Source organism: Echinops telfairi, unplaced genomic scaffold (genome assembly GCF_000313985.2).
Source record: "Echinops telfairi isolate 266 unplaced genomic scaffold, ASM31398v2 ScPeMD7_7404;HRSCAF=8442, whole genome shotgun sequence".
NCBI lineage: Eukaryota > Metazoa > Chordata > Mammalia > Afrosoricida > Tenrecidae > Echinops > Echinops telfairi.
Window position 1 is genome coordinate 1,804,958 of NW_022111304.1, and position 17,352 is coordinate 1,822,309.

Sequence of the window (17,352 nt, forward strand, 5' to 3'; positions counted from 1 at the left end):
TGACTTTCCTCTTGTCCCACTATCATGTTCAGCCTTCATTTGGGTTTCAGTAATTCCTCTCGGTTACATTACCCTTGGTCACGCCCTATCAGGCCTCCTGCACCCTCCTGACCATTGATTTGGATCAGCAAGTGGCAATTTCTTATAAAGATTTTTAACCCCTTGTCCTACTCTTACTGAGTCTTCCATCCTCCAGCCATCTCCAACCCATTGTTTTGTTTTTTCTTCGCAGGGCTTAAATGCTCCAAGTGAGCCACCATTTGAGCCTCCAGCCCCAGCCCCATATGCTGGGCCCCTCCCACCTTCAACGTACTGCCCCTGCTCAATTCACCCTGATGCTGGCTTCCCTCTCCCTCCACCACCCTTTGAGTTTCCAACACCCACATCCCATATCCCAGAGCCCCCATACTGCTATGGTAACTTGGCCATCCCAGTCTCTAAGCCACTGACCCTGTCAGGCTTGCTTAGTGAGCCCCTCTCAGACCCACTGGCTCTCCTGGACATTGGGTTGCCTGTGGGGACACCCAAGCCCCAAGAAGACCCAGAGTCAGACTCAGGATTATCTCTTAACTATAGTGATGCAGAATCTCTTGAGCTGGAGGGGCCGGAGGCTGGACGGCGGCGCAGCGAGTATGTAGAGATGTACCCAGTGGAGTACCCTTACTCACTAATGCCCAACTCCTTGGCCCATCCCAACTACTCCTTGTCACCTACTGAGTCGCCCTTGGCCTTAGAGTCCTCCTCAGGCCCTGTGCGAGCCAAGGCCAGCGCCCGGGGCGAGTCAGGGAGTCGGGATGAACGGCGGGCCCTGGCCATGAAGATCCCCTTTCCCACGGATAAGATTGTCAACCTGCCAGTAGATGACTTTAATGAGCTGCTGGCAAGGTACCCACTGACGGACAGCCAGCTGGCGCTAGTTCGGGACATCCGACGTCGGGGCAAGAACAAGGTTGCTGCTCAGAACTGCCGCAAGAGGAAGCTGGAGACCATCGTGCAGCTGGAGCGGGAACTGGACCGGCTGGGCAGTGAGCGAGAGCGGCTTCTCCGGGCCCGGGGGGAGGCTGACCGGACCCTGGAGGCCATGCGCCAACAGCTGACTGAGCTGTACAGAGACATCTTCCAGCACCTGCGGGATGGAGCTGGCAACAGCTACTCCCCTGAGGAGTATGCGCTGCAACAGGCTGCTGATGGGACCGTATTCCTGGTGTCCAGAGGTGCCAAGACGGAAGCCACAGACTGACTTGACTCAGCGGGTGGGATTGGTAACAGGATTTCTTTCATTCTAGTAAAGGTACTCCCCAATCCTGAGCCCAGAAGAAACTGGGTTCTCTAAACCAGAGTGGACAATGGATACACCTGCCATTTAGAGGCTTGGGAATGGGAGTTCCCAAAGTGGGCAATACTACCTGACAGGGTGGGAGCAGGTTGCAACAGTAGACAGCCACATTTGAACCTGGATTATGGGTTACAGTACAAGTTTTCATTGCAAGGGGGCACTGAATACATTTCTGAAAAGGGAATGGTAGGTCAAATTAGTTTGGGAACCTATGTTCTGGCACATGCTCACCTTTTAGGCAAGCACGAGAGGAAGCTGGGAATGTTCTTTGCAGCAATTCAGCTTACAACCTCCAGGTCTTGTTAATTTGGTCTATAAAGCGCTCTCCAGAAAACATCCACCTGTTGTCTTTCTTAAGAGTGATGAGGCTTTAGAACATTACTTTTACTGGAAGTTGGGACAAGCTCATGTTTGGCATGTCCAACAGAAAAAGAGCTAAGTCAAACTCATTGCCTATGAGTCAGAAAAGAACTGCCTCTGTGGGTTTCTGAGGCTTTAAGTCCTTACAGTAGTAGAAAGCCTCCTCTTTCTCCCACAAAGCTGCTGGTGGTTTCAAACTGCTAACCTTGTGGTATGGACAAAGATTAGGGCCTTGAATATTCCTAGTATTTAGTCATTTGTCTTGAGCAGTGTGACGATTATTTTCTTTTTTCCAGAGACAGCTCTAACAAACTCCACACTCCCTGATGGTGCCTTACTGGGTTAGGAGAGCTCCGAAAGCCGAGTAGAGCACTAGGGTTTACGTTTAGACCGCTCAATCCCTAAGAGCACAAAAAACGCTTCCATTGGCTTTCATGTGCCTACCTCTGTAGGACTCCCTTAGCCTGGGCCCTGATGTGTCAGAACTCTTCTAAATTTTTACTTTATATCCAGGACTTAATAAAATATGGTTTCTCTGGTCGTTAAATGCTGGAATTTTTGGCTTGGTGTCTCCCCTTTACAACCTGCCAGTTTGGAAACTTGCTTAGCTAAAGGTCTACTAAATTGCCTTGCCCCCTACCCTATATTCCTAACCCCTGAATTTCATTGCCCTCATCATCCTCAAAACATTTCCTCTCCACTTAAGCCCCTGGCATTAGGCCCTCACTTTTCCCCTCCCTCACGAGCCCTTGATAATTTATAAATTATTTTGTCATATCTTACCCTGTCCGACGTCCCCCGGGAGGTCACATGTAGTTCCTTGTAATCAGTTCCCTCCTTCAAACCCTCTCCTTCTACCTTCCCAGTATCACCACTCACACCACTGGTCCTGTAGGGATCATCCGCCCTGGATTCCGTTATTTCCAGTTCCTAACTGTACCAGTGTACATCCTCTGGTCTAGCCAGATTTACAAGGTAGAATTCGGATCTTGATAGTGGAGGGTGGAGGAAACATTTAGGAACTAGAGAAAAGTTTTATTTTTCATCGTTGCTACGTCACACCTTGACTGACAAATCAACTCCCCGAGACCCCTCTGCAAGGGGATCTCCAGTGGCCTACTAATGGGCTCTGGGTCTCCACTCCACACTCCCAATCATTCACTATGGTAAGAATTTTTGTTCTGATGATGCCTTATACCCGATCCCTTCGACACAGGCTGGTGTGCTTCTTCCATGTGGGCTTTGTTGCTTCTGAGCTTGATGGCCGCTTGATTACCTTCAAGCCTTTAAGATCCCAGATGCTCTTTTGATAGCCTGACACACACCATCAGCTTTCTTCACCTCAAGTACTCCCTCAATGCAAGAATACTTTCTTTTATTAAATTGGCATTCTATGATGCTCACCCTCCCAACACAACCGCTGAAGACAAAGTGGGTGAACTGTGGTCATTTTTATAAACAATTTTCAATACATGTAAGCATTTGTTTGGTGTAACATGGCACAATGCACCCGTGACTAAAAGATCACAAAAAGATGGACTTTCAACCTCACAGCTAAGGTTTTAGCCTTACCACTGCCAACTCAATGCTGACTTTACTTATCAGTTCATAGGAATTGGCCATCTTTCCTGCTGGAGCTGCTGCTTTTGAACTGCTTATCATACAGATTGCATCCCAACATGCAACTCCATGTGAGGCAGGGTAGGGAGAACTCTCCCCGTGAACCTGAAAAGCCTAGTTTCCTCTGGAGCAACTGGTGGGCTTCAAACCACCGACTCTGGCTTGCAACCCATAAGCACCTCTACCAGGGAAAAGCAACAGAATGTCAACTTGCAAAGAAAAATACTGAAACTTACTTTTCTGCCACTCATTGTGCCTTGCACATTTTGCACACACTTTTGAGGACAGTGGCATGGACAGGTCTCATGTATGCAACACACTAACAGATCTGTGCTGAAAACTGACATTAAAAAGGACTTCATGAGAGGTTAATTCAGGCCCACCTCAATTTTTGCTAGATTAAAAGCAGTGAGCCTTTCAAGATCACTTAATGAACCTTAAAACTACCAGAGGCTAAAGCCTCATTCTTCCAGTCAACCCCTTTGTGACAGCTGGCCAATAAATACAAAGTGTTCACCTAAAATGAGATGCATTATGTGCTTCCAGAATGGCTCAAAACCAGATCCCAGAAGAGAGTCATTGAAGCTCAATGGCAGCTGTTAGCTTGTCCTACAAATGTTTTCCCTCATTGTCAGGGGAGCAAGAAAAGAAACTTGCTTAAACGGAGCCAGACCACCAACAGCTTACTTCTATTGGGCCAGATTATGTTAGTTTCTATCGTCATTTAACAATGTGGAATAAATTGGACACTTAAGCCCCTAATGGAATGTCGACATTTCATCTTAAGAACCAAGTAGCACTGGGAATAATATGGGATTTGATTGCCAAAATAATTCAGTTGAGATGGGATTTTAAACAGGCAGGCCCATTTAAAAGGAGGAAAAATCTTATTTTCAAATTCACAGGTGAAAAGTAAACGCACAATACAACACCAAGTTATTCACCAGGAATAAAAGACAGAACAAAACTTAGAGGAAGTTTATTAATAATTATTCACAAAATTGAATTATTTAAAGCTGCATAGCAGCCAATGTCAACTGCATGGCAGTCAGGCACAAGTACTAGCAGTGACTCAGGTTGTCCTCACAAAGCTGTTCCTGCAAAGACAAAAGGTGGCAATGAGGGAACTTTAAGCAGAGGTAAAGAACACTACTAGCTGTCATATAACCCACTCTCCTTATTATGCCGTCAGGTTTTATGGAATCATTCTTGGGGGGCAGAGCAACAGGTCATCTTACTTTTCACTGTGTCAATACCAAGATTAAATTTACTTACCCTTTAGCTGTGTGCTTGGACAGATGATTCTTTTTATTTATAAAATTAAGAGCGGAAAAGCCTGAAGTAGTAGCAGATTCTTCCCTAGAAAAGCAAGCAACCTCTTAGAACTAGTTCTTTTCGAGAACAAGCCCCATCAAACCAAGCCCCACTCCGCCCCCACTTCCCACTAATGGTCTACCCACCCACCCATAATCATTTTGGGGGAGAAAAGTAGAATGCATTACTTTGAGCCGTGATTGCAAAAAAAAAGGGTCCTTAAATGGATATTTACATTAAAGGGCAAGACTATGTCAAAACAATTACAGTTTAAGTGTTTTTCATTTCCTTCAATTGGTAGCCAGAGGCTAGATCATTAATATTTCATCTCCAGAAAAACCAAGTTCAGGTTTAACTGTACTAGTTTTGGCTCATACAGTTAAGAGATATTTAACAGTTAACTAGATATGGGTATAAGTAAAATCTGTTCTTACCTACTAACATAGCAATAAAACCTTCCCTCCTGGTTCTGACCGCTAGTCCTAAGAGTCAGATGTGCCTTACTCTTGTCTGCCTCCTTCCTTGCGATGGGTCACTGCAACTTCCCTCCTAGCTTTCACGGAGCGTGCGTGGCCTGCCCCTGGCTTATCTGTACTCCACATACCACAAGTGTCTACTCTCAGCTGCAGAGTGTCTGAGCTCGAAGCCATTCGCGCTATGCTTGCTAGCAGTTCCTAGTAGCTGAACATCTCTCCTCGATCTTTAAAGGCATTGTCAGGAATCATGAGGTATCTGCAAACTCCCTCAACAGTTAAGGTTCCACCTGCTATTGCAAACTCAGCCAGTATCAAACTCATAGGACTATCATCCACAGCCCCCCCCCAACCCCCACCTCCCACCCACCCCCAACTTCAATGAACATACCCAGGATGGAATATAGAACAATCTCTATACTAGATACATTGGCACTATATTAACAATTATTGATTAGGTAACCATTAACGATGTAAAGTCATTTTCTATACAATTAACACTTTCAGGTGTGTGAACCCTTGTGCCGCATTTAAAGGAAAACTGCAGTCAAGTGAACTTACGCAGATAAGTTACCCACACTCTACATTGTCTTTCCAGACGATCGCTGATATCTATGGACCTTCATGAAAACCCACCCAACCAGAGCCCACTGAAACTGCAGTGTTCCTTCAATGCAAACCTATTTTTCAAAACGCCAAAAGGAAAATTGGTGTATCCAAACACTCCTACAGTTGGAGGGTCCCAGGGAAGCACTACCAGTAGCTGGCAGTTGGTGTCTATTCCCTGGCAGAGTTTTGAACTTCTGTGAGCAATATTCAACTTTGTTCAGGGGTGGGTGGGTGTGTTAAGTCCAAATCTCTGCCAGTCCAAAATCCACACAGTTGCCATTCCACTCAAGATTAAATTGTTTATTGATTACACATGATAATGGATGATACATAAGTTCCAACTCCATCTGTAATTTTATCTGCTACCATTATTTAATTTAGATATATTGCATAGGATGTGCCAACAACCATTTTTTATAACCAAATAAATGTAATTAATTTGCTTGGGTGACCATTTTTAATGGTGAACTCCAGGTTACAAAACAGCAACTGTCAGTGCAACTAACAACCAAGGTCTCTGACAAGAGTGGCTCCTCTGCCCAAGCAGTCTTCAAGTTATTTGTATGTATGTTTCAAAGCAACCTGGCACCACCCTCAACGGAGTCTACGCTTCACACTGTCGGGGCAGTTTTATACCAAGATGGCTTAAGAGTAGACTAACTTTACACAGCACATTTAAAAAGACATTTATTTAGCGTCATGATCAGACCATTACATTTAGCAATCAACAGCATGGGTGCAAAAAAAAGGGAAAAAAAACTACATTAAAACCCCTTGTTGGAATGCTTTACACTTTCCACAGAACAGAAACTAAAATAACCTGTTATACAATTAGTCACAAACACAGTCCTCAAGTTCTTTTGCCCATACACGAGTATTTCTAAAACATGTCTTCTTTGTAGCAGCTAGGCCCTGCCACCACTGTGCTTGGCTGAGTTCACAAATCTGTTGTAACCTGTAGCTTCCCTGTCACTTCTCTGGCTCTCCTCTCCTGCTAAGCTTTGTTTCCTGTTGAACAATATGGAATAAAGTTGTTAATCTAAACATATCAAGACTCAAGGCTACAATCCAACAGCAAGTTGTTTCCCACAAATTTTGCTCTTCTGAACATTAACTTAGTATCCACAATTAAACTGCAATTACGTTAACTATGTTGCACTGCTCAGCTACATTAGGGTTACTATGTTTATTAGCAATTACAAAAACTAAGTCAGACCAGGAGAAAGTGCTCACTTACCTGGTAGTCATTTAAAATCTTCTGCCACTGCCATAACTACTGCTACTGTTTGAGCCACCATAGCCACCTGAGAAGAAAAATCGTCATTTTGAAAAGTACCTACAAACACTTTCACAAGTGATATTATAAAAGCTCAAATCAAGAAACCATTTAAAAATGGCCCTTAGTTGAGCTGCTGGGTGTTCATTTACCAGTACTGTCAATGGCCACACTTAACTTTCCAGCATGTGCACAATACCTTGGTTTCGTGGTTTGGCAAAATATTGACCTCCACCACCGTAAGGGCCAGAGCTTCTGCCTCCAAAGTTCCCTCCCTTCATTGGTCCGAAATTGGAAGACTGATTGTTGTAGTTGCCAAAATCATTGTAGCTTCCACCACCTCCAAAGTTGCTTCCTAGGAAGAGAAAAACCTTGGCCTATTAGTTGAAGATGATTGCTGAAAAATTGTTTTGAGTTCACACACGACAATGGGTTTTATTACGTTTGCCTTCCTCCCAAGCTCTGGTAACACCAATCACTGGTCATCCTTTAAATTCCATCTTCTCCAGGCAAGGCATTTAAGTCGAATAATCCAGTAATTCAGCCGTCAGCCCATATCAGTATGATGGCCAAGATTTTAAAAAGAGCACATATCAGAAATATTTATTTCTGGCCTTGAAGGCTGTTTTGTATTTAGGGCAAATGCACACAAGTTTCTTGGATCCATCAACTAAATGCCAAAGTTCCCAATGGAAGAGTTCATGTGCTAATTTCTGCAGCTAACCTACTAAAACACCGCATTTATCTACTTAATGCATCTATTTGGGAGTGAGGCGGCCCCAGCTTAAAGCTAGGAGGAGGTAGTATAGCACGTTTTTACTTTGGAAAATAAACCATGCACTGTAACAGTTTATTCTCTAAGAGCATCAAATCCCCAAAGATGAGCAAACTCGAGAGGCTAGTCTAGCTACCAACACCAAGGACTTTGATCACTGGATACCTACCACTACCACCGCCAAAGCCGCCTCCGCCGTTGTTATAGCTGCCACTCCCGCCATAGCCACTGCCCTGGTTTCCATAACCCTGTCCACCACTTCCATAGCCTCTGCTTCCTCCAGAGTAACCAGGGCCTCCTCCATAACCACCTACGAGAATACAATTCTTCTCAATAAGACAAAAGTACTCGACAGTCAATTCTGCGCAAGCGCAATAGCTAAAGGCTTGCTCACAGCATGCGTTATTATGTATGGTGAAGAGTTGAGCTGGTCATGCATGAGCTAAATGTTTTAGTCTCTACCAGCCTATTCTAAAGACAACGAAAGGTTGCCTGCGTTTCTTACCAGGAGAAAAACCCTACCCACTCAACCCCAACTCACCATCATTACCAAATCCATTATAACCATCCCCACTGCCGCCATATCCACCACCACCGCGGCTGCCACCAAAGCCACCTGGAAGAAAGACACTTCAAGATACACGCTCCAAGACAAATTTCCTATGTAAAACAAATTACCTGCCAATTTCATAAACGAGAAACGGGGATACTCGAGTATCTTTGGAGTGAAAGATTTTGGAGTTCCAGAGTGGGGATCCCGTGGCACACTGGACAAGCATGATCACCAACCAAAACTCAGAAATTCAAAGATAGGACTCCAAAGTTAATCGCTGCTGCTGAGTTAAGGCAGATTTTGTAGCTCCAAACCTACCATCTGTTAACTGACAAGGGGGTTGCCGTGTAGGGGGGAAATGGGTGGGATGGGTAGATTTAGTTAACTACTACATGAGGCGAACTATAAAGGGTCACATACCACGGCCGCTGAAGTTTCCGCCCCGACCAAAGTTGTCATTCCCACCAAAACCGCCACCTCGGCCACCACCGAAGTTTCCAGAACCGCTTCGACCTTAAGAAATAGTCAAGTGAGATATGAAATTTTTTTAAAGTTATCAAGGGTTTAGGAGGGAGTGCAAAAATGAGCTGATAACAAAGGCTCAAGTAGAAAGAAAATGTTTTGAAAATGAGAACGTACTTGACACAATGGATGCTGTGTATGGGTTGTGAAAAGAGCCGTTTAAGAGCCCCCAATAAAACGATTAAAAACAAGAATTAACTTTAAGCAGCACTCACCTCTTTGGCTGGAGGAGGCACTGGCCATCTCTTGCTTCGACAGGGCTTTTCGTACTTCACAGTTGTGGCCATTCACAGTGTGGTATTTCTGAACTAAAAAATTACATAAGAAAATAAAATACTCGCTTCAGACACGCGACATTTGGAATCCCTGTTGAGCCAATCATCTGACACTTACTGACAATCTTATCTACGGAGTCATGGTCATCAAAAGTCACAAAAGCAAAGCCTCTCTTCTTGCCACTGCCTCGGTCAGTCATGATTTCAATCACTTCAATTTTCCCATATTGCTCAAAATAATCTCGTAGGTGGTGCTCTTCAGTGTCTTCTTTGATGCCACCGACAAAGATCTTTTTCACCGTTAAATGGGCGCCCGGTCTTTGCGAGTCCTTAATAAGAAACAAAGTTTTTAGAAATTGAAATGTAGGACCCAGTCAAGAACTGTAACCTCCATGCACGCCGAGTAGTAGAAACTTACTTCTCGTGAGACAGCCCTCTTTGGTTCCACGACTCTGCCATCTACCTTGTGTGGCCGTGCATTCATGGCTGCGTCCACCTCCTCCACAGTGGAGTAGGTGACAAACCCAAAGCCTCTGGAGCGCTTGGTGTTTGGATCTCTCATCACCTGAAGTGAGGACGTGGTGGTAAGGTACACAAGATAATGTATAGAGAACAAGAACTATAAAGAAATGGGAATGCTATGACTGGGACCTGAACAAGTCAAGCCGCTCAAGATAGCCCCAGAACAACACTACTCAGCTAAATAAGGCCATCTATTCAAGAACACATCCTAGGAAGCCCTACAGGAGTGGAGGCAATCCACTTCCAAAGCACCGCCCCCTTTCACTCAATTTTAAGATTGACCCCTTCCCTAGGCAGGGATCAGAGGATTCTGGGATTTCACTGTAATCCATAGCCTTGGGCATTCAAGGTGCTCAGAATCTAAACTCTTGATACACCCGTGAGTCTAGGAAGCCCTTTCGTTCGTTTATTACTATCAATTGATTATAACTACACAAAGCGGCTGGAGGCAAACAGGGACCAAGAACATTCCTTCTAAGGCCTTTTGTCTTACCACACAGTCCGTAAGTGTCCCCCATTGCTCAAAATGGCTCCGCAGACTCTCATCTGTTGTTTCAAAGCTCAATCCTCCGATAAAGAGTTTCCGCAGCTGTTCGGGCTCCTTGGGAGACTAGGGGTGGGGGGAAAGGGTTAGGCTCTCACACTCATCTCAGTTCCGAGTCTGCAGGGGTCAAGCTAGGTAGGCCCCACCATATTGTTCCTTCAAGCTGCGACCAGACACGTGCTTCCTACGGAGGGCGGGCAGCGGCGAGAGACCCGCGGAGCCCCCGGCGCATGCGTTCTAGCGCGCTGATACGCACGCGCAACAAAAGCACTTGGCGGGAGGGGTGCATTGCCAATGGAAGACGGGAAAGTTCTCAGAAATCCGAGCGCGAGGAGGCAAAGACGAAAAACAACCCGGATGTGCCTAAGAATCCTGGCCAGCTTCACCGGATCCCGGTGAAATAAGTAACGGTTACAGGACGTCGACCTCATGGCGGCGACGAGGACAAAATGGCGACTCCAGCTTTGGGAGGGGTAGGCCCCGCCAACGACCGGAGGGCTGCCGGACCGGCTAGTGCGGGCCAAGAAACCAAGCAGAATTCTGCGCGAGGAAGGAGAAGGAGGGGGCGGAAATGGCGTGGAAGCGAGCATTCTACTCACCTCTGACTTCGACATGACGGCGGTGAGGAGAGAAGGCCGAAAGATGCTTCCTCCGTGGCGTTCGCGAGCAGAAAGGAGTAGGCACACCGATGTATCTGCCCACCTAGCTACGACTCCTCTTTTTATCCCGCCTTCTCGCTGTTCGCATTGGTCGACCCCGCCCCCCTTTAGTTCTGATTGGATACGTGCTAAAATTCCCTCCTGCTATTGGTCTGTGTTGCCGCCCTGCTTTGTTACGTCACTCTTTGGGGCGTTCTACTTAGTCTCCACCCCTTCCAGTTTATCGGTTCCTGAATAATGTTATTCTTAACTAGTCTTATTGGCTAGCGGACTAATCTTTCATATTTGAATGTACCTAGAAACCCAGATGGAATAATGTTTAGGCTCTCGGCTGGTAACCGGAAAAACGGTGTTTAAAAACGCGGATGCTGCCCAAGCTCTGAAAACTTTGAAATCCTATAGGTTACTGTGAGCAAAAGCTTTTTTAGTGCGGGGGCGTTTAAACTTTTTGATTCTCCACGCTCCAAATACTATATTAAATTATTTTTTCAAACCACGTCCAATATGCATTAGAAAAGCTTTAAGGTTGTGATAAAAAAAAATATATGGGGAGGGGCGGGCGAAGTCGAACTCCAGAGCGCATGTGCAGTAAAAGGGCGAGGTTACGCAGGCGCACTCGTAGGTTCGACGGGGTCTGGAACACGTGAAATGGCCGGCGGGGGAGGCGGTGCATTTAAGGCGCCTGCGTAGTGGCGGCAGTGGCGTACGCGTGGTGGGCGGAGAAAGGGTCAGGTTTTAGGATTGGCTGCGCAGGCGCAGGGAAGGACCCGTTTTGGCGGGCGGTTGGCGTTGCGCAGAAGCGGCGGCGGTGGCAGCAGTGGCTTGTGGTTCAGTCTCGCTACAGAGGAAGAGGAGACACGTTAGCGTGAGTGGTCGCGCTCACTGACGGGTAAGTGCCAGACAATGTTATTTACCCAGAAGAGGGCTTAAACCGAATTCCACTGGGCCCGTTATTGTGTGTAATGAATGGGCCGCGGGGTATGGGGGGGAGATAGTGAAGAAGGGAACGGTAAATCGAGTCAGCCAATGGAAGCTCAGGGGGCGGGATCTTTTAATCGCTGGCGTTTCTCCGAAGCTGTGCCGCCGAAGGGTTTGACTGGCGAGATTCTAGGCCAATTAGGTCTGCTTTTAGCTCCAACTGATGGGTCGTTGGGCCATCGGATTGTGGGAGGCGGGCTTTGCTCCCACTGAGCAGCGGCTCTCTGAACCAATGACCGCGGAGCGCGCGGGAGGTCGGGCTTCTGGCCGAAGCGGTGTTTTGACTCCAATGGGGACTGCGGGAGTCGGGCGGGTAAATGGAGACCCAATCTGGACCCCGTAAGCGGACAGCTTAAGGAAAGCGCTCGGGCCGTGGGACCAATCAGCGCTCAAGAGTGGGAGGTCTTAGATTTGGGAGCTGCAAGGAAGGGGATTCAAAGCCAGTGATGGCGTGTGGCGGGGAATGTTTTCTTTAAGAAGACCTTGCACCTCCATCCCAGAACCTCCGTGGTAGGGGAAGCTTAAATTTGCTTCTGTATGCCCGAGTTTGGCACTTTAACCCACATCGCAACATCCCAAGCCCCTACATTTCGTAGGCTTTGTGGGAAGCAGGGGTTTTTGACTTTGGAAACTGGCATCTTTAGGAAAGGCCGCTAAAGTGGATATGGGATAAGTGGGTTGAATTGGGTTGCTCGCCACAATGTTAGCAGTTCGAGACCAGTAGGTGCTCTGTGGGTTCTGCAGTCTTGGAAATCCACAGGGGCATACTGCTGCCTTCTTGTGGCCCTTATGAGTTGGAATCCACTCAGGGCAATGAGTTTTTTAAGTCGCAGACAAACAGGAAAAAAATTTAGGAAACCGTTACATTTCTCTGGACAAATGCATATGTTTGTAAACACATAAAAGTTTTGCTGAGTGTTCTCTAGGATCGAATTGGGTTGGTTGTAGGGCAATTAACATTTTAACTTTAATATTTAGATCTCTTCAGGAATAAAAAATAAAAGTAGTAGTTTTTATATTTCCAGTCACAATCAGGGACTTCTCACCACCCTTTTTGCTCCTTGTTTTTTTTTTTTAACAAGTACGCTCTCTTGTTTTCCTACATTTTATTTTGTTGTTGAGAAAGCTTTGTATGCACTGAAAATACAAGTCACCAGTGTGTGCATGTACGGTTCAGTGACATTAGTTGCATTCTTCTAGTTGTGTGACCTTTCTCTTTCCTCATTAGCAATTAGTAGCTCAGTGCCCCCTAAGGTTCATATCTAACCTTTCAAGTTGCTGTTCCCAATTTAATCCCATGTAGGTAGTTCTTAGGGAAGAGTGCTCCAGGTGGGCCTCTTTTACCTTAGCTAATTCTTGGTATTAAAATAAGTGTCTCTTTGCAGTCACTTAGTGTGTGCTCACTGTTATGCTAAGTGCGTTACCACTTATCTGCAAGGTTGCTGTTTCAAACTCAGCAGCTGTTCTCTTTCCATAAAGATTTAACATCTGATAACCTTGTAAAGGGTTGTTGTCAGTCAGAATTGACTTTGTGTCAGTGGGTTGCTTTTGTTTTTTAATGCCTTTAACTCCCCCCCTGAGGGATTTTTCTCCGCACGAGGAGGCTTCAAAAAGTTCATGAAAAGGGGGAATTTAAAGATGATAGAATATTTCCACAAACTTTTTGAAGCCCCTTCCTGTGTCTTCTTCCCACCCACACAAGTACACGTGTTGTGACTCTCTGTTGTTCCTTTGAGGATGCTTGAATATGGAGTAGAAGGAAGGTGGTATTCAGATGTTGGGGAAGGAAGATCCATTCATCACCGCGGTAACTCTGCCTTTTGATTCTGTTTCCTCCTGGTTATGTGCTTGATTGCTAATTAGATTTTGATAGGTAGCCCATTTGGTGGCAACACCTATTCTGTTTATTCATCCTGGAATGTTTAGGTGGAAATATATAAATTTTCATTACATAAAGATTATACCAGAAAAAAAATTATACCAGTCTTCACTGATTTACTTAGGTCACCAAAAAAAAAGTACTAATTAGTGTTTGCTAACAAGTTTGACCGCATTGGACAGTAGTACTCTTGAGATTACAGACCTTTCCAACTTGGTGTGCTCCACAAATTATTCTGTTTGAATTCGTAATGAAGAGGGTTCTCCTTTTTCCCCATATCTGGCCCTTGCAAAAGGACAGATTTCTTTTATACCTGATTATAAGCCTATGTGAGGATATGGTATCGAGCGGCAGCTGCTTAGTGTCCAAGAATGCAAGGGACCTAGGTTAAGGTTGTCGGTCTGCAGTTTGTATAGGTTTAAAAGGGAGTGCAGTCTTGACCTACGGCAGGGTTAGTCATTCACACTGCTGGCATTTTGAACTGGATAGTCTTCATTGTGAGGTGCTGTCCTGTGGTCAAGAGCTCTGCTGCTAACCTAGAGGTTGGTGATTCATACCCACCAGTTACCTTGGGGACAGAGGCAGGTGTGGCGGTCTGCCTCCAAAACCAATGCAGCTTTGGAAACCTTATGGAGCATCAACTTTCAGTGGGTGGGTGTACGTTTAGTTCTGGTCCTGTGCATCGTAGGATATTTGACAGCATCTTTGACCTCAGTCCATTAAAAACCAGAAGCATCTTACTTGCACTCTCAGTCCAATGCCCCCCACCCCACCCCATTGTCCATTTTCACCCACATTTCTCCAGGCATTGCCAAATGTGATGGGTGGATGGGGCAAAATCTCCAGCTGAAAGCTGTTCTAAAATAACAGGTGTTCTAAAAGAAGTTGATTGTGTCTTCGAAACCTTTTATTTTACCTATTGGAAATTAAATCAAGGGAAGGAAAAGGACAAAGTGTGTAGGGAATAGCATTTCTTATAATTAAAACACAAGATTGATTGTACCTAATATTTGGCTTCCTAAAATTATTACAAATAATGTTTTCCAAGAAGGTAGAATTTACTTCAGGGGCTTCTTAGGGTTTCACTTGATTGCGCTCACTTGCTTGGGATTCTTTTGAATCAGTGTCTCAAACTTTTTTGGCCTTGATCCCTGGGTAAGAAATACATTTTACTCTGAACCTGCTCACAGATTCAGATTGAAACACGTTTCACTATGTGCAAAGCACTTTGGTATTTTCTCATCTACAGTAATATTGTTCATTTTCCAAGTGCAGATCAGTTTCCACTGAACTACCCTCACAGCTCATCACTATATATAAGCAGCACGCACTGCCAGCAAGTCATTCCAAGAACCTGTAGGGTGGGGTAGAACTGCCCTTATGGGTTTCTGAAACTAAATATTGGAGTGGAAAACCTCCTCTGCCCTGCAGAGAAGCTGCTGACCTTGTAATGTTTAACCGCTGCGGCACCAGGGAGCTGCACCGAGTGTAGACTCAGGATTCTAGGGGGAGGTGGTGGTAAACACTGATCTGAAAAAACAAGTGGCTAAATTGTGCCACTTTAGATATTCACTGAGATTTCTTCCTCTCTAGCCCCAGGCACAGGAATTTATATGCACTTAAGTCTTGACACCCCCTCATTTGGTGTATTTCTTGCTGTGTTTTACTCTGAAATATTATAGCACTTTTTCCCCATGATATGCAACTAGAAAATGTTATATTGTGAATTCACTTGAGAGTATTATGATGTAGTCAATTAATATGGCCTTCTAGCCATATCCCTTATATGATGTGTTCTAGTTCTGGATTCTATGTGTGTGGCTACGATCCCATTTTGGAGGGAGTTCTCTGGATTAAGGTGGGATCAAGACCTGGCCTTCGTAGAGGGTGTGAGCGTGTTTGAGTACTTTACTAGAGGATGTGACTTAAGACACCATTTTCTGCTTTCTTTAAGGTTACCAAACCAAACTCACCGCCACTGAGTGAATTCTTACTCCTGGTGATCTTATAGGACAGGGCATATCTGTGGGTTTCTGAGACTTAACAATTTATGGGAGTAGAAAGGCTCATCTTTCTCCCTTGGAATGGCTGGTGGTTTTGAACTGCTGACTTTTCAGACCTCAGTGCATCACTTAACCATCACATATCCCCAGGCCTCCTTGGGGATATGGTGGGCTAAAAGTCACAACTCTACACCTGTTATCAGTGATTCCTCGGTGTATAAGAGCTATCTGGGAAACAATATAGTCCGAGACCATTGGAAGAGTGCTTCCAAGATCTCTGTCTGAAGGGCCTGCTGGGACCAGATGCACCAGATTGTGGCACACAGACTCCCAAAAAGCAGCACTGAGAATTCTTCAGTGGCCCGAGACTATGGGACTGTGAGACATAGCAACAGGCAGGCTTGACTGGCTTCCTGGCCCACCAAGGGAGAGAACAAGGACCAGAGAGACCCTGGATGTTGGCTGAGGAGAGGTATTGACTGTCCTTACTGTTTACTGATCTGTCTTGTAACCTGTTAACTTCCCTAATAAACCCCCTTAACCCTGGAGTTAATTGTGACAATTATCGAACCCAACCTAGATGTAGAGTGGCGTGGGAGGAACTGTTGGTGTCAGAATTAACTGTGGAGGCATGTCTGACCTATGCCTCTTCATGCAAATGGGGAAGCCCTCAGGCCAAATATGCCCACCTCCGTGCTGTTTATTCCAAGTTTGATAGTTAATGATTCTGATGACCATTTCTTTCTGGTGGGGAAATTGAAATGGATAATGCAAAGAGCTGAGCATATTGCAAAGTTCCATTCAAGCCACTTGTGCTTAGAATATTCTGTTGTTAGGTGCTTTTGAGTTGGTTCCAACTCCTTGTGACTACAACAGAACAAAGCTACTAGAATATCGAGGCATACTGTTGCAAGGAACCTAAAGGGATTGTCCATCAATAGGGAAACCCACGTCTTCATTGATCCACCTGAAAACTTAGGTAGGAAGCTTTTATCTGAACAATAGGAGAGCCAGAGGATATCTGGGAAAGAGGGGCTTATATTTGAAGAGACTGGAGTTACGTGTTTAGTAAAGTCCTGAAGACTCAGAGCCCTTAAAAGTAGCGCTAGGAAAGAGAAAGGTAGGCACAGAGGTTTCTGAGAAAGTCCGAAACATTTTTTTGCTTTCATTGCGGTTTGCATTTAACCACATAACGTGTTTTTCATATCTTAATGGACTTGCCTATTTAATATCTCACCAGAAACCAAACCCACTGCTATCTAGTCTTTCCTATTCCGCTATCCAGTAGGGAAGAGTAGAACTACCCAGGTTTTCCCAGGTAGGACATCCTTATGGAAACCACTGCACATCTTTTTCCCTTGGAGCGGCCCGGTGAGTTTGGCCTTGTGGTTAGTTGTGAAGTGCATCAGTTACTGTGCCACACAACTCTGATGAGATCACTATGAGTCGGGATCCACTTGATGTTAGTGTTTTTGTTTTTTAGATAAAGCATTTCAGATTTTTCAGTACTTTTTGTATGATCTATATTTTTCTTTTGCTTACATGAGACTGAGGCCTTAAGCTATGTTGTGGCTATTGACTTTAAAAGTAACAGTTGAAAGAACTATTGTAACTGGTTCTGTATAGCTACTATTTTTACATTGTTATTTGTGAA

General features: G+C 45.2%; 3 protein-coding genes across 6 annotated transcripts in view; 2 read left to right on the forward strand and 1 right to left on the reverse strand.

Annotated features, from left to right (window-relative positions):
• NFE2 (nuclear factor, erythroid 2) overlaps window positions 1-1,536 on the forward strand; it is an 8,773-nt gene extending 7,237 nt beyond the window's left edge. The window contains exon 3 of the mRNA XM_004716893.2: window positions 233-1,536. Coding sequence (XP_004716950.1) covers window positions 233-1,240 — 1,008 coding nt within the window. The 3' untranslated portion in view covers window positions 1,241-1,536. The remainder of the gene's footprint in view (window positions 1-232) is intronic.
• A 2,743-nt stretch (window positions 1,537-4,279) lies between these two features.
• HNRNPA1 (heterogeneous nuclear ribonucleoprotein A1) lies at window positions 4,280-10,854 on the reverse strand. 3 transcript variants are annotated; one of them, XR_006680676.1, is made up of 12 exons: window positions 10,779-10,854; window positions 10,129-10,245; window positions 9,532-9,678; window positions 9,232-9,442; window positions 9,054-9,146; window positions 8,737-8,829; window positions 8,305-8,379; window positions 7,933-8,073; window positions 7,188-7,343; window positions 6,950-7,016; window positions 4,592-4,675; window positions 4,280-4,413 (listed from the first exon to the last, which is right to left on the reverse strand). XR_006680676.1 is itself a non-coding variant. In XM_004716891.2 (11 exons), the coding sequence occupies exons 1-10, from the start codon at window positions 10,791-10,793 to the stop codon at window positions 6,961-6,963; spliced, it is 1,104 nt and encodes a 367-aa protein (XP_004716948.1). In that variant the 5' UTR covers window positions 10,794-10,854; the 3' UTR covers window positions 5,998-6,720; window positions 6,950-6,960. The 3 variants fall into 3 exon arrangements, 2 of the variants coding, with proteins under 2 accessions (XP_004716948.1, XP_004716949.1); XM_004716891.2 differs by lacking the exons at window positions 4,280-4,413; window positions 4,592-4,675 and adding an exon at window positions 5,998-6,720; XM_004716892.3 differs by lacking the exons at window positions 4,280-4,413; window positions 4,592-4,675; window positions 7,933-8,073 and adding an exon at window positions 5,998-6,720.
• Window positions 10,855-11,608: 754 nt separating this feature from the next.
• Window positions 11,609-17,352, forward strand: part of CBX5 (chromobox 5) — a 37,935-nt gene continuing 32,191 nt past the window's right edge. Inside the window, exon 1 of one of the 2 annotated variants that reach the window (XM_045296327.1) lies at window positions 11,609-11,727. The gene's annotated coding sequence lies outside the window, so the exon portion shown is untranslated. The remainder of the gene's footprint in view (window positions 11,728-17,352) is intronic. The other variant, XM_004716888.2, reaches the window with a different exon arrangement.